The sequence below is a fragment of the Myotis myotis genome, unplaced genomic scaffold, assembly GCF_014108235.1.
Source record: "Myotis myotis isolate mMyoMyo1 unplaced genomic scaffold, mMyoMyo1.p scaffold_m19_p_18, whole genome shotgun sequence".
Lineage (NCBI taxonomy): Eukaryota > Metazoa > Chordata > Mammalia > Chiroptera > Vespertilionidae > Myotis > Myotis myotis.
In genome coordinates this window covers 1164677-1177856 of record NW_023416322.1, presented here as the reverse complement: position 1 = coordinate 1177856, position 13180 = coordinate 1164677, and the positions used below count along the sequence as shown (strand labels likewise).

Below are 13180 nucleotides of genomic sequence, written 5' to 3'. Positions count from 1 at the left end.
TCCGCGGCCCTCAAACCTGCCTGGGAGGCGGCTTCCGCCAGTCCGGCACCACCTGACCCCCCGACGGTCCGCCAGTCCGGCACCACCTCACCCCCGGACGGTCCGCCGGTCCGGCACCACCTCACCCCCGGACGGTCTGTCACACACTTGGGCCCTAGAGAAACTGTGAAGTGTGTGCAACACGGGACACTATGGGGGACCCGGGACACGCAAGTGAAACTGCCAGAGACCAGGAGGGTCCGACGGAGACATGCATCTTTAATACAACGGCGTCTCGGGCACCACCGTGGCGCTGCATGTTGAGCCCGTGGCTTCAGAGCACACGGTGCTCACGCGTGTGACGGGCAGGAGGGGGCCCCTGGGTGCTCACAGGCGTGGCCTCAGGAGGATGAGGACAGGGCTTCCTGGCCACGCATGACCTGCTCGGTGGCCCTGCACCTCGGTGGATACGCGGGACAGTGAAAGCATCGTACAAAACATCATAAATAACAGAAATCTCAAGTAGTTCCTGCGCCTTGAAGTTGCAGCAGTTCCGACCATGACAACCCTTTTCATCCTGCGCCTCATTCGGTCCCGGCGCCAAGGAACAGCCGCCCCCCGCCCCCCACTCGGCGCAGTGAGCAGGACGCCGCTCAGGAGCCACGCCCGGGGCTCTTCGGTTCACAGAGATGAGCTCCCTTTTCCAATCGCTTCCCAGGGCTGGTTTAGAGCCGAGGCGCACAGCACCTCGCACTAGTGATGAGCGCCTGGCCCTCTCCGTCCATCCTACAGGAACGTGTGTGTCTGTGCATGCACACACATGCACACACATGTACACATACATGAACACACAATAGATCAAACTCATCTAAACACCTAGCTATGGAGGAAGTCCTGGCTCACAGAATCCCTGGAGCCTGTGGATGTCACATGAATTGGACTCACCCCCCGGCCACCCTGAGGCCAAACGGCTGAGCAGAGAGAGCTGCCACCACCTCTCCACTCGCTCGCAGGGCCTCTAAGAAAATGCGGGAGACGACGGGGAGGAGCGCGGAACAGACACTACATCTAGTGATCGGCACGGGAGGCAGTGCGGGCACCAGGCTGCGGTGCGGGCACCCGGCTGCGGTGCGGACACCCACTGCCCACAGACCAGCCCGTGCCGCGGCCCCCGGTGCAGTCCGGCCTTGCAGCCCCACCCGCGAGGTTAGGCGCACCCGGGGGCCAGAGAGGGGCCGTCCGCCGGGCGCTTGGCTCCTTGCTGCTTCTCAGACGCACCGCCAGACGGGTCGGCCAGCGCGAGGTAGAAGCGAGACTTGAGGAAGCGGCGGTAGGAGTCCTTCTCCATCAGGTGGAAGATCTTCCTCTGGGCCTCGTCAAAGCAGGTGGCGGTGGGCGCCAGCAGGTTCTGGCGGGTCTGCTCCCTGGTGCCGGAGTCCAGGTTGACCTGAGGGCGGAGGGGCAGTCAGCACGGCGCTGGGAGGGCGGGGAGCAGACCTGGGCTCCTGCACGTGTGGACAGGGCGGGTCTCCTCTCTCCCACGTGCTGGGGAGATCCAGCAGAACCCCGGGCGGTCTGCTGACAAAGGCCTTTCTCAGTCGACCTGCGTGGATGTCAAGCTGATAATAGTGGGTGCACGGCTCCTTTCTGTGAGTCAGCGGCCTGCAGGGCCGAGGACCAAATGCCACCCCCAGGGAACGTCCTGCCACCAGACTCCTGCGAGCACCCACCTCCTGGGTCGCCTGGACCGAGATGAACTCCTCGTAGATCTTCATGGCCTTGGGGCGCAGCTTTGAGGGCGACCTGGTTCGCTTGTACTCCTCACAGCGGAGCCAGAACTCTACGTTCTCCTCGCTGTGCTCCGACCGGAGGAACGCCCTGAACGCCACCAGCCCGCCTGCGACCGGAGAGAGCTGAGCTGTCACCATGCTGGTGACAGAGCCCAGGCACTGGAGGGAACAGGGCAGGTTCGAGCCACCCCACACCCCACTTTTGTGGGGTCACCTGGGGCCAGGTAACCCTAATCTGTCTGTTTCTATTGGATCCCAGCCGTACACCCTGCTTCAGTGGGTTTGGGAAAGAGAAACTGAAGTTGATTCCGCAAGAAATCTCAATATTTGGAGTTTTCCTCTACCCTTTCCCCACGGTTTCTGCATGAACCACCCACTGCAGATGACAAGCTCGGGGGTCACACGCCTAACAGGCTGACTCCCCTAAGCCTGCCTTGTGTGGTGTGAGATGCGTGTATCCAGGGCGGGTGACCCCAACCCAGAGGGGGTGGTCAGACTTACATTCATGGCTGATCAGGCTTTCCAGTGATTCAGCCCACTTTTTGACTTCCTCTTGGCTCACCCTAGAGAAAAAGAATTTGAATGCCACAATCCCAAACCGGGAGGAAGCGTAAGATCCTAAATAAAGTGCAGGTATTTCTCTCCCTCCCTTAGCGGAGCCTGGTGTTGGTTAGAGCACCACCCCCGCCCCCCCCCCCCCCCCCCCCCCGGTACATTCTTACTTACATCTAGCTTAACTGGGGCCCTGGCTTCCCTGGCTCTACCATACCCTGTCCGAAGACGACTCCCCCCCGAGGCCCTCCTCCCTCCTCGCGGCCCTCCTCCTCCCCCCGCAGCCCTCCACCCATGGTCCTCCCCCTCCCCCCGCAACCCTCCCCTACCTTTATTACCTGGGACAGACCACCAGCTTGTCTCTCCTGCTGTGGGCGGAGCCGTGCTCACCGGAATCCGACTTGTGCAGCAGCACCCCCAGCCGGTGCTTCATGTCCTTGGCGCTGCACAGAAGGGGACACAGAGTGGTCCTGGGCTCTCGTTAAAAGACGCCCGGCTGCGAGAGCCCGTCGCACTTAGGGAGCTGGAGGTGCGCAAGCTCCCAGGACAAGGAGTCCCCATGACCCTGCCTGGGACCCAGGACAGAGCCCAGAGAGCAGCGCCCTTCCCAGGTGCTGGGAGGCTGACCCTCCGCCAGCAGCAGCCTCTCCTGGAGCCTGTCATTTCCACCAACAGCACAAGGTGTGACCTTCAACAGAAGGTGTGACCTTCAACAGAAGCCTATTGAAAACATGCCGATCTTGGAGATTAGGAACTGGGAAGCTGCAGGGGCTGACTGGGTCCCTTCCTGTGGTGCCACCTCCTGGACAGAAGTTGCTATTGCCACCGCTGGCTGCTGGCCCAGGATGCACAGGCACTGGGGAAGGTGGCCTGTGATTCCAGGCCAGGGAGGTGGGCCTGCGCCCTGTGGCCTGCACCCTGCGCCCTGTGGCCTGCACCCTGTGCCTGCGCCCTGCACCCTATGCCTGCACCCTGTACCCTATGCCTGCACCCTGCACCCTGTGCCCGCACCCTGCACCCTGTGCCTGCACCCTGCACCCTATGCCTGCACCCTGCACCCTACACCTGCACCAGGTGTGCAGTTGGCAGAAGGGCTGGACAGTGAGCCCCAGCTCCTCAGCTGCACTGCTTTCCTTTGTACTCTCTGCACTGCAGGGACATTTACACCCTAAAGGGCACTGGGGGCTTCAAAAGAACCCAGAGAAGCAAGCGAGAGTCACAGGAACAGGACTCAGAGACAAGGACCTTCCAGCTCAACCTTATTCTTTAACTAGAGGCCCGGTGCAAGAAACTTGTGCACTGGGAAGGAGGGTCCCTCAGTGTGGCCTGCACCCTCTCATAGTCCAGGACCCCTCGGGGGATGTCGACCTGCCAGCTTGAACCCGCCTAAGCCGGCAGGCGGACATCACTCTCGCAGTCCAGGACTCCTTGCTCCCTACCGCCCACCTGCTCACTGCTCCTTACTGCTCAGCTCACTGCTCCTTACTGCTGCCACAGAGGCAGGAGAGGCTCCCACCACCGCCGCTGCGCTCGCCAGCTGTGAGCCTGGCTCTGGCTGAGCGGTACTCCCCCTGTGGGAGCACACTGACCACCAGGGGGCAGGTCCTGCATTGAGCGTCTGCCCCCTGGTGGTCAGTTCGCATCATAGCGACCGATCGTTCTGGTTGTTCCGCTGTAACCGTTGCTTAGGCTTTTATTACATAGATTATTCCTTTGCTTGGATCTCCTTCATTATAAGAGCCCAGAAATCGCTTTATAAGAGAAGTGTCATTTGAAAAGAAGTGCATGGCTATCAGGGAGGAAAGCGGAGCCGTGGGTGATAAGCTGCATCTCACGGTCGACCGTGCTGTCAGGGGCATGTCCAGGTGCGTTTCCCCAGGAAACGGGACTCTCGCTGTTCTGGGGCTGCCCCTAGCAGTGTCCTCCCTGCCGCACAGGACTGTTCCCTCCGCTGCCTCCCCACCTGGCCCCGGTCAGGCTCCTCTGTAATGACAGAAGAGGGCGTGGAGGAGGCTGTGGGACTGAGGCCAAGGGACCCTATCAGTGGACAGCATTCGCCAGAACAGCCTGCTGAGCTCTGACGGGTACCGATCCCCACACCGTCCCCCCATGCAGAGGTGGCCCATGTCTGACCTACAGCACATGCCACACGAGGATAAAAACCATGCGGGCTCCATGGCTCCCTGGAGCCAGGACACCTGCATCTGCTCTGCCCGCACCCCCCCGCACCCTCCCCCCCCCCACACACACACACCCCCATGTGACCTTGAGCCCAGGCACAGAGCTGGAATGAAGTGCTGGACTCGCTGGTCTGCAGCTCCCGGAGAGGACAGACCAGCAGCTCACCCTCCGGCTGGGGTTTACCCCCTCCTACCGGGTAGTCTTTCCTCCGCGAGCACACCTGCCACCCACCCCCCTGCTTTGCACAGTTTCCTGAGTTAGTGAAGCTTGGAGTCTTGCTCCATTGGGGTCAGGCATCGCTGGGGGATCACTATCTCACCTTCTGCCAGACCCTCCTGCTTCCCGTCAAAGCCCCCGGAGCCCATGAGCAGGGAATCTCCTTCCTCCTGAGTGGCCGGCCCGGAAAGTCCGTGCCCGGGAGGCACAGAACACGGTGCCTTCTGGGAGATTCCCAACTTGAACTGAAGGTGATTGCCATTTGCAGGGAGATGAGAAGAGGGTGATCTGTCTACGGACAGCTTCCTGCCCTTCGCGGTGAGATTAGCTCATGGAATACGGGGTTCATTTCATTCAGCTGGGAAGCATTCCCTGGAAGCGTTCACTGACTCTTTTAAAGACACAGCACATGATAAAGCAGTGTTTGCAGGGTGAGACCTTCCACAGAGCCCTGAGCCAGAACCTGAGCCTGAGCCTGAGCCCTGCTGTGACCGGGCCCAGGGGGTGTGGTCTGGAGCTGCAGTCACCGTAGCATCTGCTCATGGAACACAGGCGGGGAGGGACCCTCAGCCCACACAGCAGCACAGAGCCTTCCCAGCAGGTGCCACAGCGCACCCTGGGGTGTCTTCCCCTACACAGGACCTAGAGCCCCGGCCCGAGTCTGCGAGCCCCGCGACGCTCAGCACCCATCACAGCTGAGACACAGCAGCCCAGCGGGCCGTCCAACCCTGGCCGCCCTGCTCCCTGCGAGCTGGCCTGGCCGAGGTTCCGACGGTCCTCAGACCAAGGCCAGTCACAGCGCACAGAGGTGCCCGGATCCGGGAGCACACACTTCCTCGGGCACCGTCTCTAGCTCCTCGCGGAGGAAGGCGGGTGCTGAGCCCCACTGGCCACGGGGATCCTAACCCACAGAGCGGGGTCCACAGCAGCTGTGCAACCGCCACATGTGGCAGGGCGGGCTGAAGGCGTCTTACCTCCGCAGGCAGGAAGCGGGCAGCCCCGCCAGACCTTTGCACATCTTTGCTGCGGGTTGGCGTTCGCGGCAGGAGGAGACGGGAGGAGCTGGGAGCCAAGCGCTCTGCCTTGTCTGCCTGCAGATGCTTCAGATCCCGGCTCCCTCCGCCTGCCGGTCTCATTTAAAGCCCAGCCACCGCGGGGCAGCCAATCAGCGGCGCTGTAACAACGCCTCTGCAGCCAATCAGCGTTGCTGTGACACCCCCGCTGGGGCCTCTGCAGCCTCCGCAGACTTTAGGAGGCGGGATGCGGCGGCTTCCACCGCGCAGGGCGAAGCGCAGGAAAACCTTTGCAAAGCAGACGCACAGCAAACAGGTTCCTTCCTGTCTCTTCCCACGTCGGAGGCTTTGAATTTCCAGAAGAGCGGAGAGGGCACCTCTGTGTTGCTGCAAACCATGGGGTTCACTCATTTCTCTGTAAAAACAACGCCAAGGGCACTTGCCCAACAAGGAGAGCCCCCGCAGGACTGGGTTTAGCTGGGGCTGACTCACCTTCTGTCTTTTTGGATTAGAAATAGCGGACCGCGGGGTCCCAGCTCTCACCTTCCTGTTTCCAGGCTGGGTCTGCAGGGGTGGCCGCAGGGTGGCCACGGCCACACAGGGCTGGGAGGGCAGCTGAGGCTGGCCCCGCGGACAGACCACGCAGCTGCTCCGCCTGGCTGTGGATCCTCTTCTAGAACTCCCGCTCAGAGCGGGATTCAGCCCAGCAGCCACGGCCTCTCTGCCTCCAGCAAAGAGCTGCCACACAGCAGCCGGACCGGACCGGAGGAGAGGAGCAAATGGCTTAGCCTATTGCCTATGCACCCTGAGTCTCCAACCCGGATTTCAAACTGTGAGAAAGACAGAGAAAAGCGCGTGTCTGCCTTGCATGTCACAGTCTTCAGAGTGAACCTAGGCGATTGACCCCGTGCTTCTGAGCGCCTGGGCAACTCCTGGGTTGTCCACAGTAGATGGACTGCTGTTCCAACAGTCGCAGCCCCGAAGCTGTGAGGGCAGGAGACGTTCGTGTCTGTGTCGGCGGGCAGCGTTCTGAAAGTAGACAGGCCCCTGGGCACAAGACCCAGGAGCCGTACTTTACGTATAAGAAGTAGAGACAGCCCTGGCCGGTTTGGCACAGGGGATAGAGCGCCGGCCTGCGGACCAGAGGGTCCCGGATTAGATTCCGGTCAAGGGCCCTGGTCAGGGCTCGTGCAAGAGGCAACCGATCAGTGTGTCTCTCTCACATCAATGTTTCTCTCTCTTTCCCTCTCTCCTCTACTCTCCCTAAAAATCAGTGGGAAAATATCCTCAGGTGAGGATTGACAACAACAACAAAAAAGCTGAGACATCTACTGATGAGGTGAAGAAGGTGCAGAGGGATGGGTGCCAGTGAGAAGTGAAGGCAATGTGGTAAGACTCGTCCCCACCACGCGGACCCCACCTCACCCGGCAAACACCCCACGCGGACCCCACCTCGCCCAGCAAACACCCCACGCGGACCCCACCTCGGCCAGCAAACACCCCACACGGACCCCACCTCACCCCGACCCCACCTCACCCGGCAAACACCCCACGCAGACCCCACCTTGGCCGGCAAACACCCCACGCGGACCCCACCTCGGCCGGCAAACACCCCACGCGGACCCCACCTCGGCCGGCAAACACCCCACGCGGACCCCACCTGGCCCGGCCACGGCAAGCACAGCAAGGAGATGGCTGAGAAGTGTAGGCAGGTAGAGGGGCCAGAAGATGCATTTAAATTGTAGGAAAAGTCTCCCATGGGGGTAAAAAACATTTATTAGATTGGCTACGGGCAACTTTTCCTTGAGGGGCCACATGGAACAGCTTGTTTCTCTGGTGGCCTTGTAGAAGGGATGGCAGTGCAGTGCGAAATGGCAGAGATCACCAAGCGGGGGGCGAGCCGCTCAGAAAGGGTATCAAAGAGGAGAGATCATTGAAAGGGAGAGAAGGGCCCTGACCGGTGGCTCCGTTGATTGGAGTGTCATCCTCTATACTGAACGGCCGCAGGTTTGATTCCTGGTCGAGCACATATGGGAGATAACCCATGTTTCTCTCCTACATCGGTGTTTGTCTTGTTTCTCTTTCCCTCCCCATCTCTCTAGAACTAATAAACATGCTCGGGTGAGGATAAAAAAAACTAAAAGGGAGAGAAGGTCACCCAAGAGAGTGACCATTCAAGTCATTAGATTTGAGGCACATGAATGCAGACCCAGCAAGAACTTGACATCTTGGACAGAAATCAAAGAAAAGCTCCAACAGAGGGGCCGAATGGGGTTTAAATGATCCAGACTGACACCCTCATTGCAGCAGGAAGAAATGGTCGGGGACACGACGTGCCACGGTCACAGCTTCTAACAGAGCCACTGCCGTCAAGGGCCCGGCAGGTTGTGATTGTGGGGTTACACGTGGTGGACGACAGAACACAGTAGTAATGATGCGCGCTCCCTTCACCGAGGACTCGCTCTTTCTCCCGGAGAGACAGTGGCGCCACATTCACTGCTGGGTCATGGAAACCAGGCCCTCTGCTCACCCGTCCACGCGTGTCACCTTCACTTCTTTAATTACTTCTTAATTAGGCATTTTTAATCCTCCCGAGGATATGTATGTATGTATGTGTTTATTTATTTATTTTTAGAGAGAGGAAGGGAGAGAGACATCGATATGAGAGAGAAACATCCATCAGCTGCCTCCCATATGCGCTCAAACCTAGGTATGCGCCTGAGCAAGCATCGACCCCACCACCTTTGCTGTACGGGACGATGCTCCAGCCCGTGAGCCCTGCCAGGCAGCTTAGGCTCGTACTTTCCAGAATGTCCGGAAACTTCCCAGGCGCTGGCTTAGCTTTCACTGTGGGACCCGCCTGTTTGAGGAGGCAGGGGCGAGGCCAGCATGATACTGCAGCCATCCCACCCTCTCTGACACACACAGAGCATGACCTAATTATGATCTATTCCTGTCAGACATGTCTGCGGAGCGCGGACGCTGCGGCCGGTGCGGGGAGCATGGGGAGCGAGCAGACAGAGCCCACCCTGGTGGGGCCGTCCCAGTGGGACGGGTCAGAAACATGGATCATTCCAGACCTGGGGCCAGGCCGTCAGGAAGTCCGCGAGTGAGGGGACCGGTACCTGGATGACAAGGCTCCTGTCGCTGAGGGCTAGGAGAGGCGGCCGGGAGAGGAAGAGCGGTGTCAGCCCGGGATTGGACGGATGTGCAGGAAGGAGCAGTGGGAGGAGCACAGGAGATAACATTCCAAACAGGCGGGAGCAAGTGAAGGTGCCTTGTCTCAACGGGGGGCGGGGGCAGCTGGAGCCTGAGCACAGGGAGGCGGCGCGGCCCTGCCCAGGACCTGCCAGGCCTGAGGGCCGTGGTCCGGAGGCTGGCCCTTCTCAAGGGGGTGGAAATCCACCAGAGACGGCGCGGGTGCGGGGCGTGGCGGTTCTGGCGCGGTTCCGGCTGTGAGCTGGTGGGAGGCTGAGTGAGGGGCCTGGGAGCAGGCGGGCAGCGGCGCCAGCGGTTGGCCCCAGCGTCTGTGTTTACCTGTAATACGGATTAGAGACTATGGGCTCGGCATTCTAGGAGGCTTGTGACCAAGCGTGAGTCAGAAACGGCCTGTGCCTCGGGAGCTCACAGGCATGGGGAGGCCCCCGAGTAACAAAGCACTCGGCTGGGTGACGTCACTATAAACTGTTCACACAGAATCGAGGACGCGCTGCGGCCGGGGAGGAAGCACAGCCTTCGGAATGTGGAGCCGAGTCCTCACAAAGGCCCTGCTGACGGGGGAGGCGAGAGGGTGTGTTCAGAGGAGAGAAGCGTCGCAGGGGCAGGATGGGGGGCGCGTCCCCGGCACCGAGTGTGCAGGCCACGGCCTCAGCACTTGGTGTTAATAACTCACTGCTCGTCACAGTTCACCCTGAAAGAAGGGCCTATGATGATCCCATTTTACCAATGAGACATCCGGGGCTTAAGTCAGCTACCTGAGGCTACAGGTCTACTCATCAGTAGAGACAGGAGGCCAGCGAGGGGGACAAGGGGGTGCCTCCCGGTCAGAAAGGGGGTGCCTCCCGGTCAGAAAGGGGGTGCCGTCAGAAAGGATCCGCGCCCAGGTCCGGAGCCCATGGAGATAGTGAGTGTGACTGTGGAGTCGGGAGAGGGGACAGGAATGGCGGGTCCTTGAGACGCGGGCCATGCCTGGTCGCACTGAAGACCACATTTTACCCTGCGGTTCTGGGGCCAGCCCAGGCGAAGGACGTGCAGGCAGGAGGGAGGAGATGGGGTTAGGGGAACGCAGACAGTCTGAGGCTCGGGAATAGTCGATGTGAAAGATGAAGATGGTAAAACACACTGCCGGCCAACGCCGTAGCGAGTCAAACGCAGCGAAGCACGTGCAGTGCCGCTCACACGCAACACGCGGGGCATGCAGGCTCCGCCTCCCGCCTCCGGCTGGGGACAGGGAGCCACGGGCGGGGACTGTGTGTGGTCTGCGGTGAGTGTCCAGTGTCCCCACCCTTAGCTCAGGGAGGATCTAACACAGGGAAGCCAGCTCTTGTGGCCACGCTGGGCCCTTGTACCAGGTTCACAAGGGGCACCTGTCCCCGCTGGCGGGTGGGGAGGAGCTCGGCCTCCAGCGGCGCCCACACCATCTCGGGAGACGATTCCTCCATGTCAGTGAGAGTTCACTGTGACTGACTTTTCAGGCTGAAAAAGCAAACACATCGGCTGGAGGATGCGGATCCAGGGAGGTCGGCAGGCACTTCCCAGCCCGGCTCCCGGGGGACGGGTCAGGGTTCGGGGCACAGGCAGCCAGTCTGAGCAGAGGCCCTGGCGGTGGTGCCAGCAGGGAGCGTGGGTCCCTACAGACGTTCTCGGAGTGTGGTCCCTACGATGACACTGCTCCCACTCGGTAACCCCTCCCCAGGGCTGGTGGGGTCCCTCTGCATCTGGGTCCTACCCTCACGGCAGGGGTCCAACACCCGGAAATGCCGCTGAAGACCCCGAACTCAGGGGCTGCCCAGGTGGGCCCAGGCGGGGAGACGCCGCCGCTCTGGCTCCGGTTTTCAGGCCTCGCCCTCGCGCTGCTTCTGCACCGTGTCCACCACGCACTGTGCAGAGTAACTCGGGCATTGACCCCCCACGGTCGACCCAGGGGCACTGCCTGCACGGTAGCGATTGAGGAGGAGGAGGAGGTAGTGATGGAGGAGGAGGTAGTGATTGAGGAGGAGGTAGCGATGGAGGTGGTAGCGATTGAGGTGTGTCAGCGTTTACACGTCCTGTCCAGAATCTGGTAGAAAGCTGGGTAAACATCTTAACTCCCGCCACAGTCTCGGGATGCGTGTGAACTGTGCTTTCCTTACGTAAGAAGGACTTGGAAGCATCTGAAGGAAAGTACCAGCAGCACAACCCACAGCCATGAGGAGCAATGGCCTGGAGGAGAAGGGGGAGGGTTAGACCGGTGCCTCCGTGCTCCTCCCGGGAGGAGGACCCCACCCCAGGGGCTGCACCCAGGGAGGAGCCTGTGGGAGCAGGTTCTCGGGCCCTGCCCCCTGTCCTCCCTTCCTTCCCGGCCTCCTCCTGTGTTCTCCACCACATTTCAGTGTCTCCCACCGACGCCGTGTCTGAGCCTGGACGTGTCCGCCCCTCTGGCCTTGCCCCGGGGTCCTGGTCCCGCGCTTTCATTTCAGCCCGCGGCCCGCCCTCTGGCTGCCATGGCTCTGTTGCCCCTGGGGACCCACAGTAGCCGATGCTGCCTCCCCTCAGAGCGTGGCGTCGCGTTGTCCCATCCTCCAGATGATGGACCTGGGCCCCCGGGAGTTAAGCAAGTGGCTCAGGGTGACCACCTGGGAAGTGACAGCCAGACTGACCCTCTCCACGTGCCATCTCACGTGGCGTGGCCTCCGCTGCGTCCCTGGCCCCGCGCCGGCTCCGCCAGGAGTGTGTGCCTCCCCTCTGCCTGGGAGCCTGGGCCGCGGAGCCAGCCCCCGTGTGGGTGACGCACCTGCCCAGCGGCCTTGAACGGCACGGCACGGATGTAGCTGGAGAGGCCGAGAGAAGCCCAGAAGGAGGGCCGGGCAGCCACAGATGTGCTGTGGGGTCACGTGGCCGTTCCCACCAGGACGAATTTCTCTGACAATGAACCTTGCCTTCAAAGCCACTTGTTTCAAATGTATAACCATTTGGCGAAGGTGTGAAGGAGTCACTGTAGCTGTCCTAGAATGGTCGAGTGTAACGCAACAGGCAGGACACTGCTAAGAGGTCACCCACCCGAGTCCCTCCAGCTCTGACAGGCGGGAGCGGCCGGAGGGGGGCGGGGGGGGGCGGGGACCCGCTGAAACTGTGGAGGAGCTGTTACCGAGGGACCTGACCCACAAGCACATGACCCACACCCACCCGTCTCCAGAACGCCGGCCGTTCCAGAGGACGGACAGTGGCCGGCCCGAGGCTGGCCCTCTGTGAGCTGTCCGGGCGTGGGACGGCTCCTCAGGAGTGTCGGTGGCTTGCGCTGAGTCATACATGTCCCAGCCTTTTCCTCTTGCCACCAGCTCCCTCCGCAGCACCAGCCGCCGGCACGGCCCCTCGAACCCTCTCGCTTCCCTTCACATCAGACTCAGCACGCCCCAGTGGCCGTCAATTTCCCTCGCAAACTGCTCAGCCTCCCGAGTTCTCCGTCGGACATCCCCTCTGGTCCCTCTCCAGGCCCCCAGCCTGTCCTGGAGCACACAGCTGCCCCCCTTCCCCGGGCCCGCAGAGCAGAGCGGGACAGAGGCGTGTCCTGCGCACAGCGCCCTCCCTCCTGGCGGGATCTTTGCCGAGTTGAAGAGACCAGGTGGCTCTCGGAGGCTAAAATATTGACTGTCTGGCATTTACAGAAAAGCCCCGGTGGCCGCCGGCCTGCAGCACCACGGTGACGCTCAGGGGGCCTCCGTGAGCTCTTCTTCCTCTAATTCTTCCAACACATCCCACACGTGCCGCCCCGGATGGCTATGCTACGCACAGTCTACAAAATAAAGGTCAAACCTCTCCGCCTGCTCCTCATTAACTTCCAGCCCCTCCCGGGCTCGCCGCGGGTTTCTGTTTCTGTCCAGTGGTCCTGCCCCCACCCAAGGCCTTCAGTGTGGGAGCTCCCAGCTGCGTCCGGCCGGGGTCCTCGGGGCAGTCAGCTCCCAGCCCAAGGGCCCCCTCCATCACTGCCCCAGATCCTTCCCCACCGCCTTGAGCGGATTCCGTCCCGAATCACATATGTACCTCAGAACGTGCGCCTGCTTATTTCATTTGCTTCGTGCTTTCCTGCCCTGGGAAGTCGGTTGGCCATATCTCATCCCGCACAGCCTCCGGGTTTCCAGGTCTTGCATTTAACAAGCCAAGCTGAGGAGCCGCCGCCCCGGGGAACCTGGGCCCTGAGGGTGGGAGTCTGAGAACTCGCATTTCACAAATGAGTCAGCTAAGAAATCAGAC

The 13180-nt window shown here is 61.3% G+C and overlaps 1 protein-coding gene across 2 annotated transcripts; it reads right to left on the bottom strand.

Moving 5' to 3' along the window:
* Positions 1-244: 244 nt before the first annotated feature.
* RGS4 (regulator of G protein signaling 4) lies at positions 245-5813 on the bottom strand. 2 transcript variants are annotated; one of them, XM_036344942.1, is made up of 5 exons: positions 5693-5813; positions 2660-2764; positions 2271-2332; positions 1710-1876; positions 245-1426 (listed from the first exon to the last, which is right to left on the bottom strand). In XM_036344942.1, the coding sequence occupies exons 1-5, from the start codon at positions 5734-5736 to the stop codon at positions 1187-1189; spliced, it is 618 nt and encodes a 205-aa protein (XP_036200835.1). In that variant the 5' UTR covers positions 5737-5813; the 3' UTR covers positions 245-1186. The 2 variants fall into 2 exon arrangements, with proteins under 2 accessions (XP_036200835.1, XP_036200836.1); XM_036344943.1 differs by lacking the exon at positions 1710-1876 and having other exon boundaries at positions 1235-1426.
* Between the last annotated feature and the right edge of the window lie 7367 nt (positions 5814-13180).

Bases quoted from the DNA above. Each gene is read 5' to 3' on its own strand.
- RGS4 (XM_036344942.1), bottom strand. From the start codon at position 5,736: ATGTGCAAAGGTCTGGCGGGGCTGCCCGCTTCCTGCCTGCGGAG. The intron at 2,765-5,692 runs GTAAGACGCCTT...CCTTCTGTGCAG, and splicing joins CCCGCTTCCTGCCTGCGGAG to CGCCAAGGACATGAAGCACC. The intron at 2,333-2,659 runs GTAATAAAGGTA...CTTTTTCTCTAG, and splicing joins AAGCTGGTGGTCTGTCCCAG to GGTGAGCCAAGAGGAAGTCA.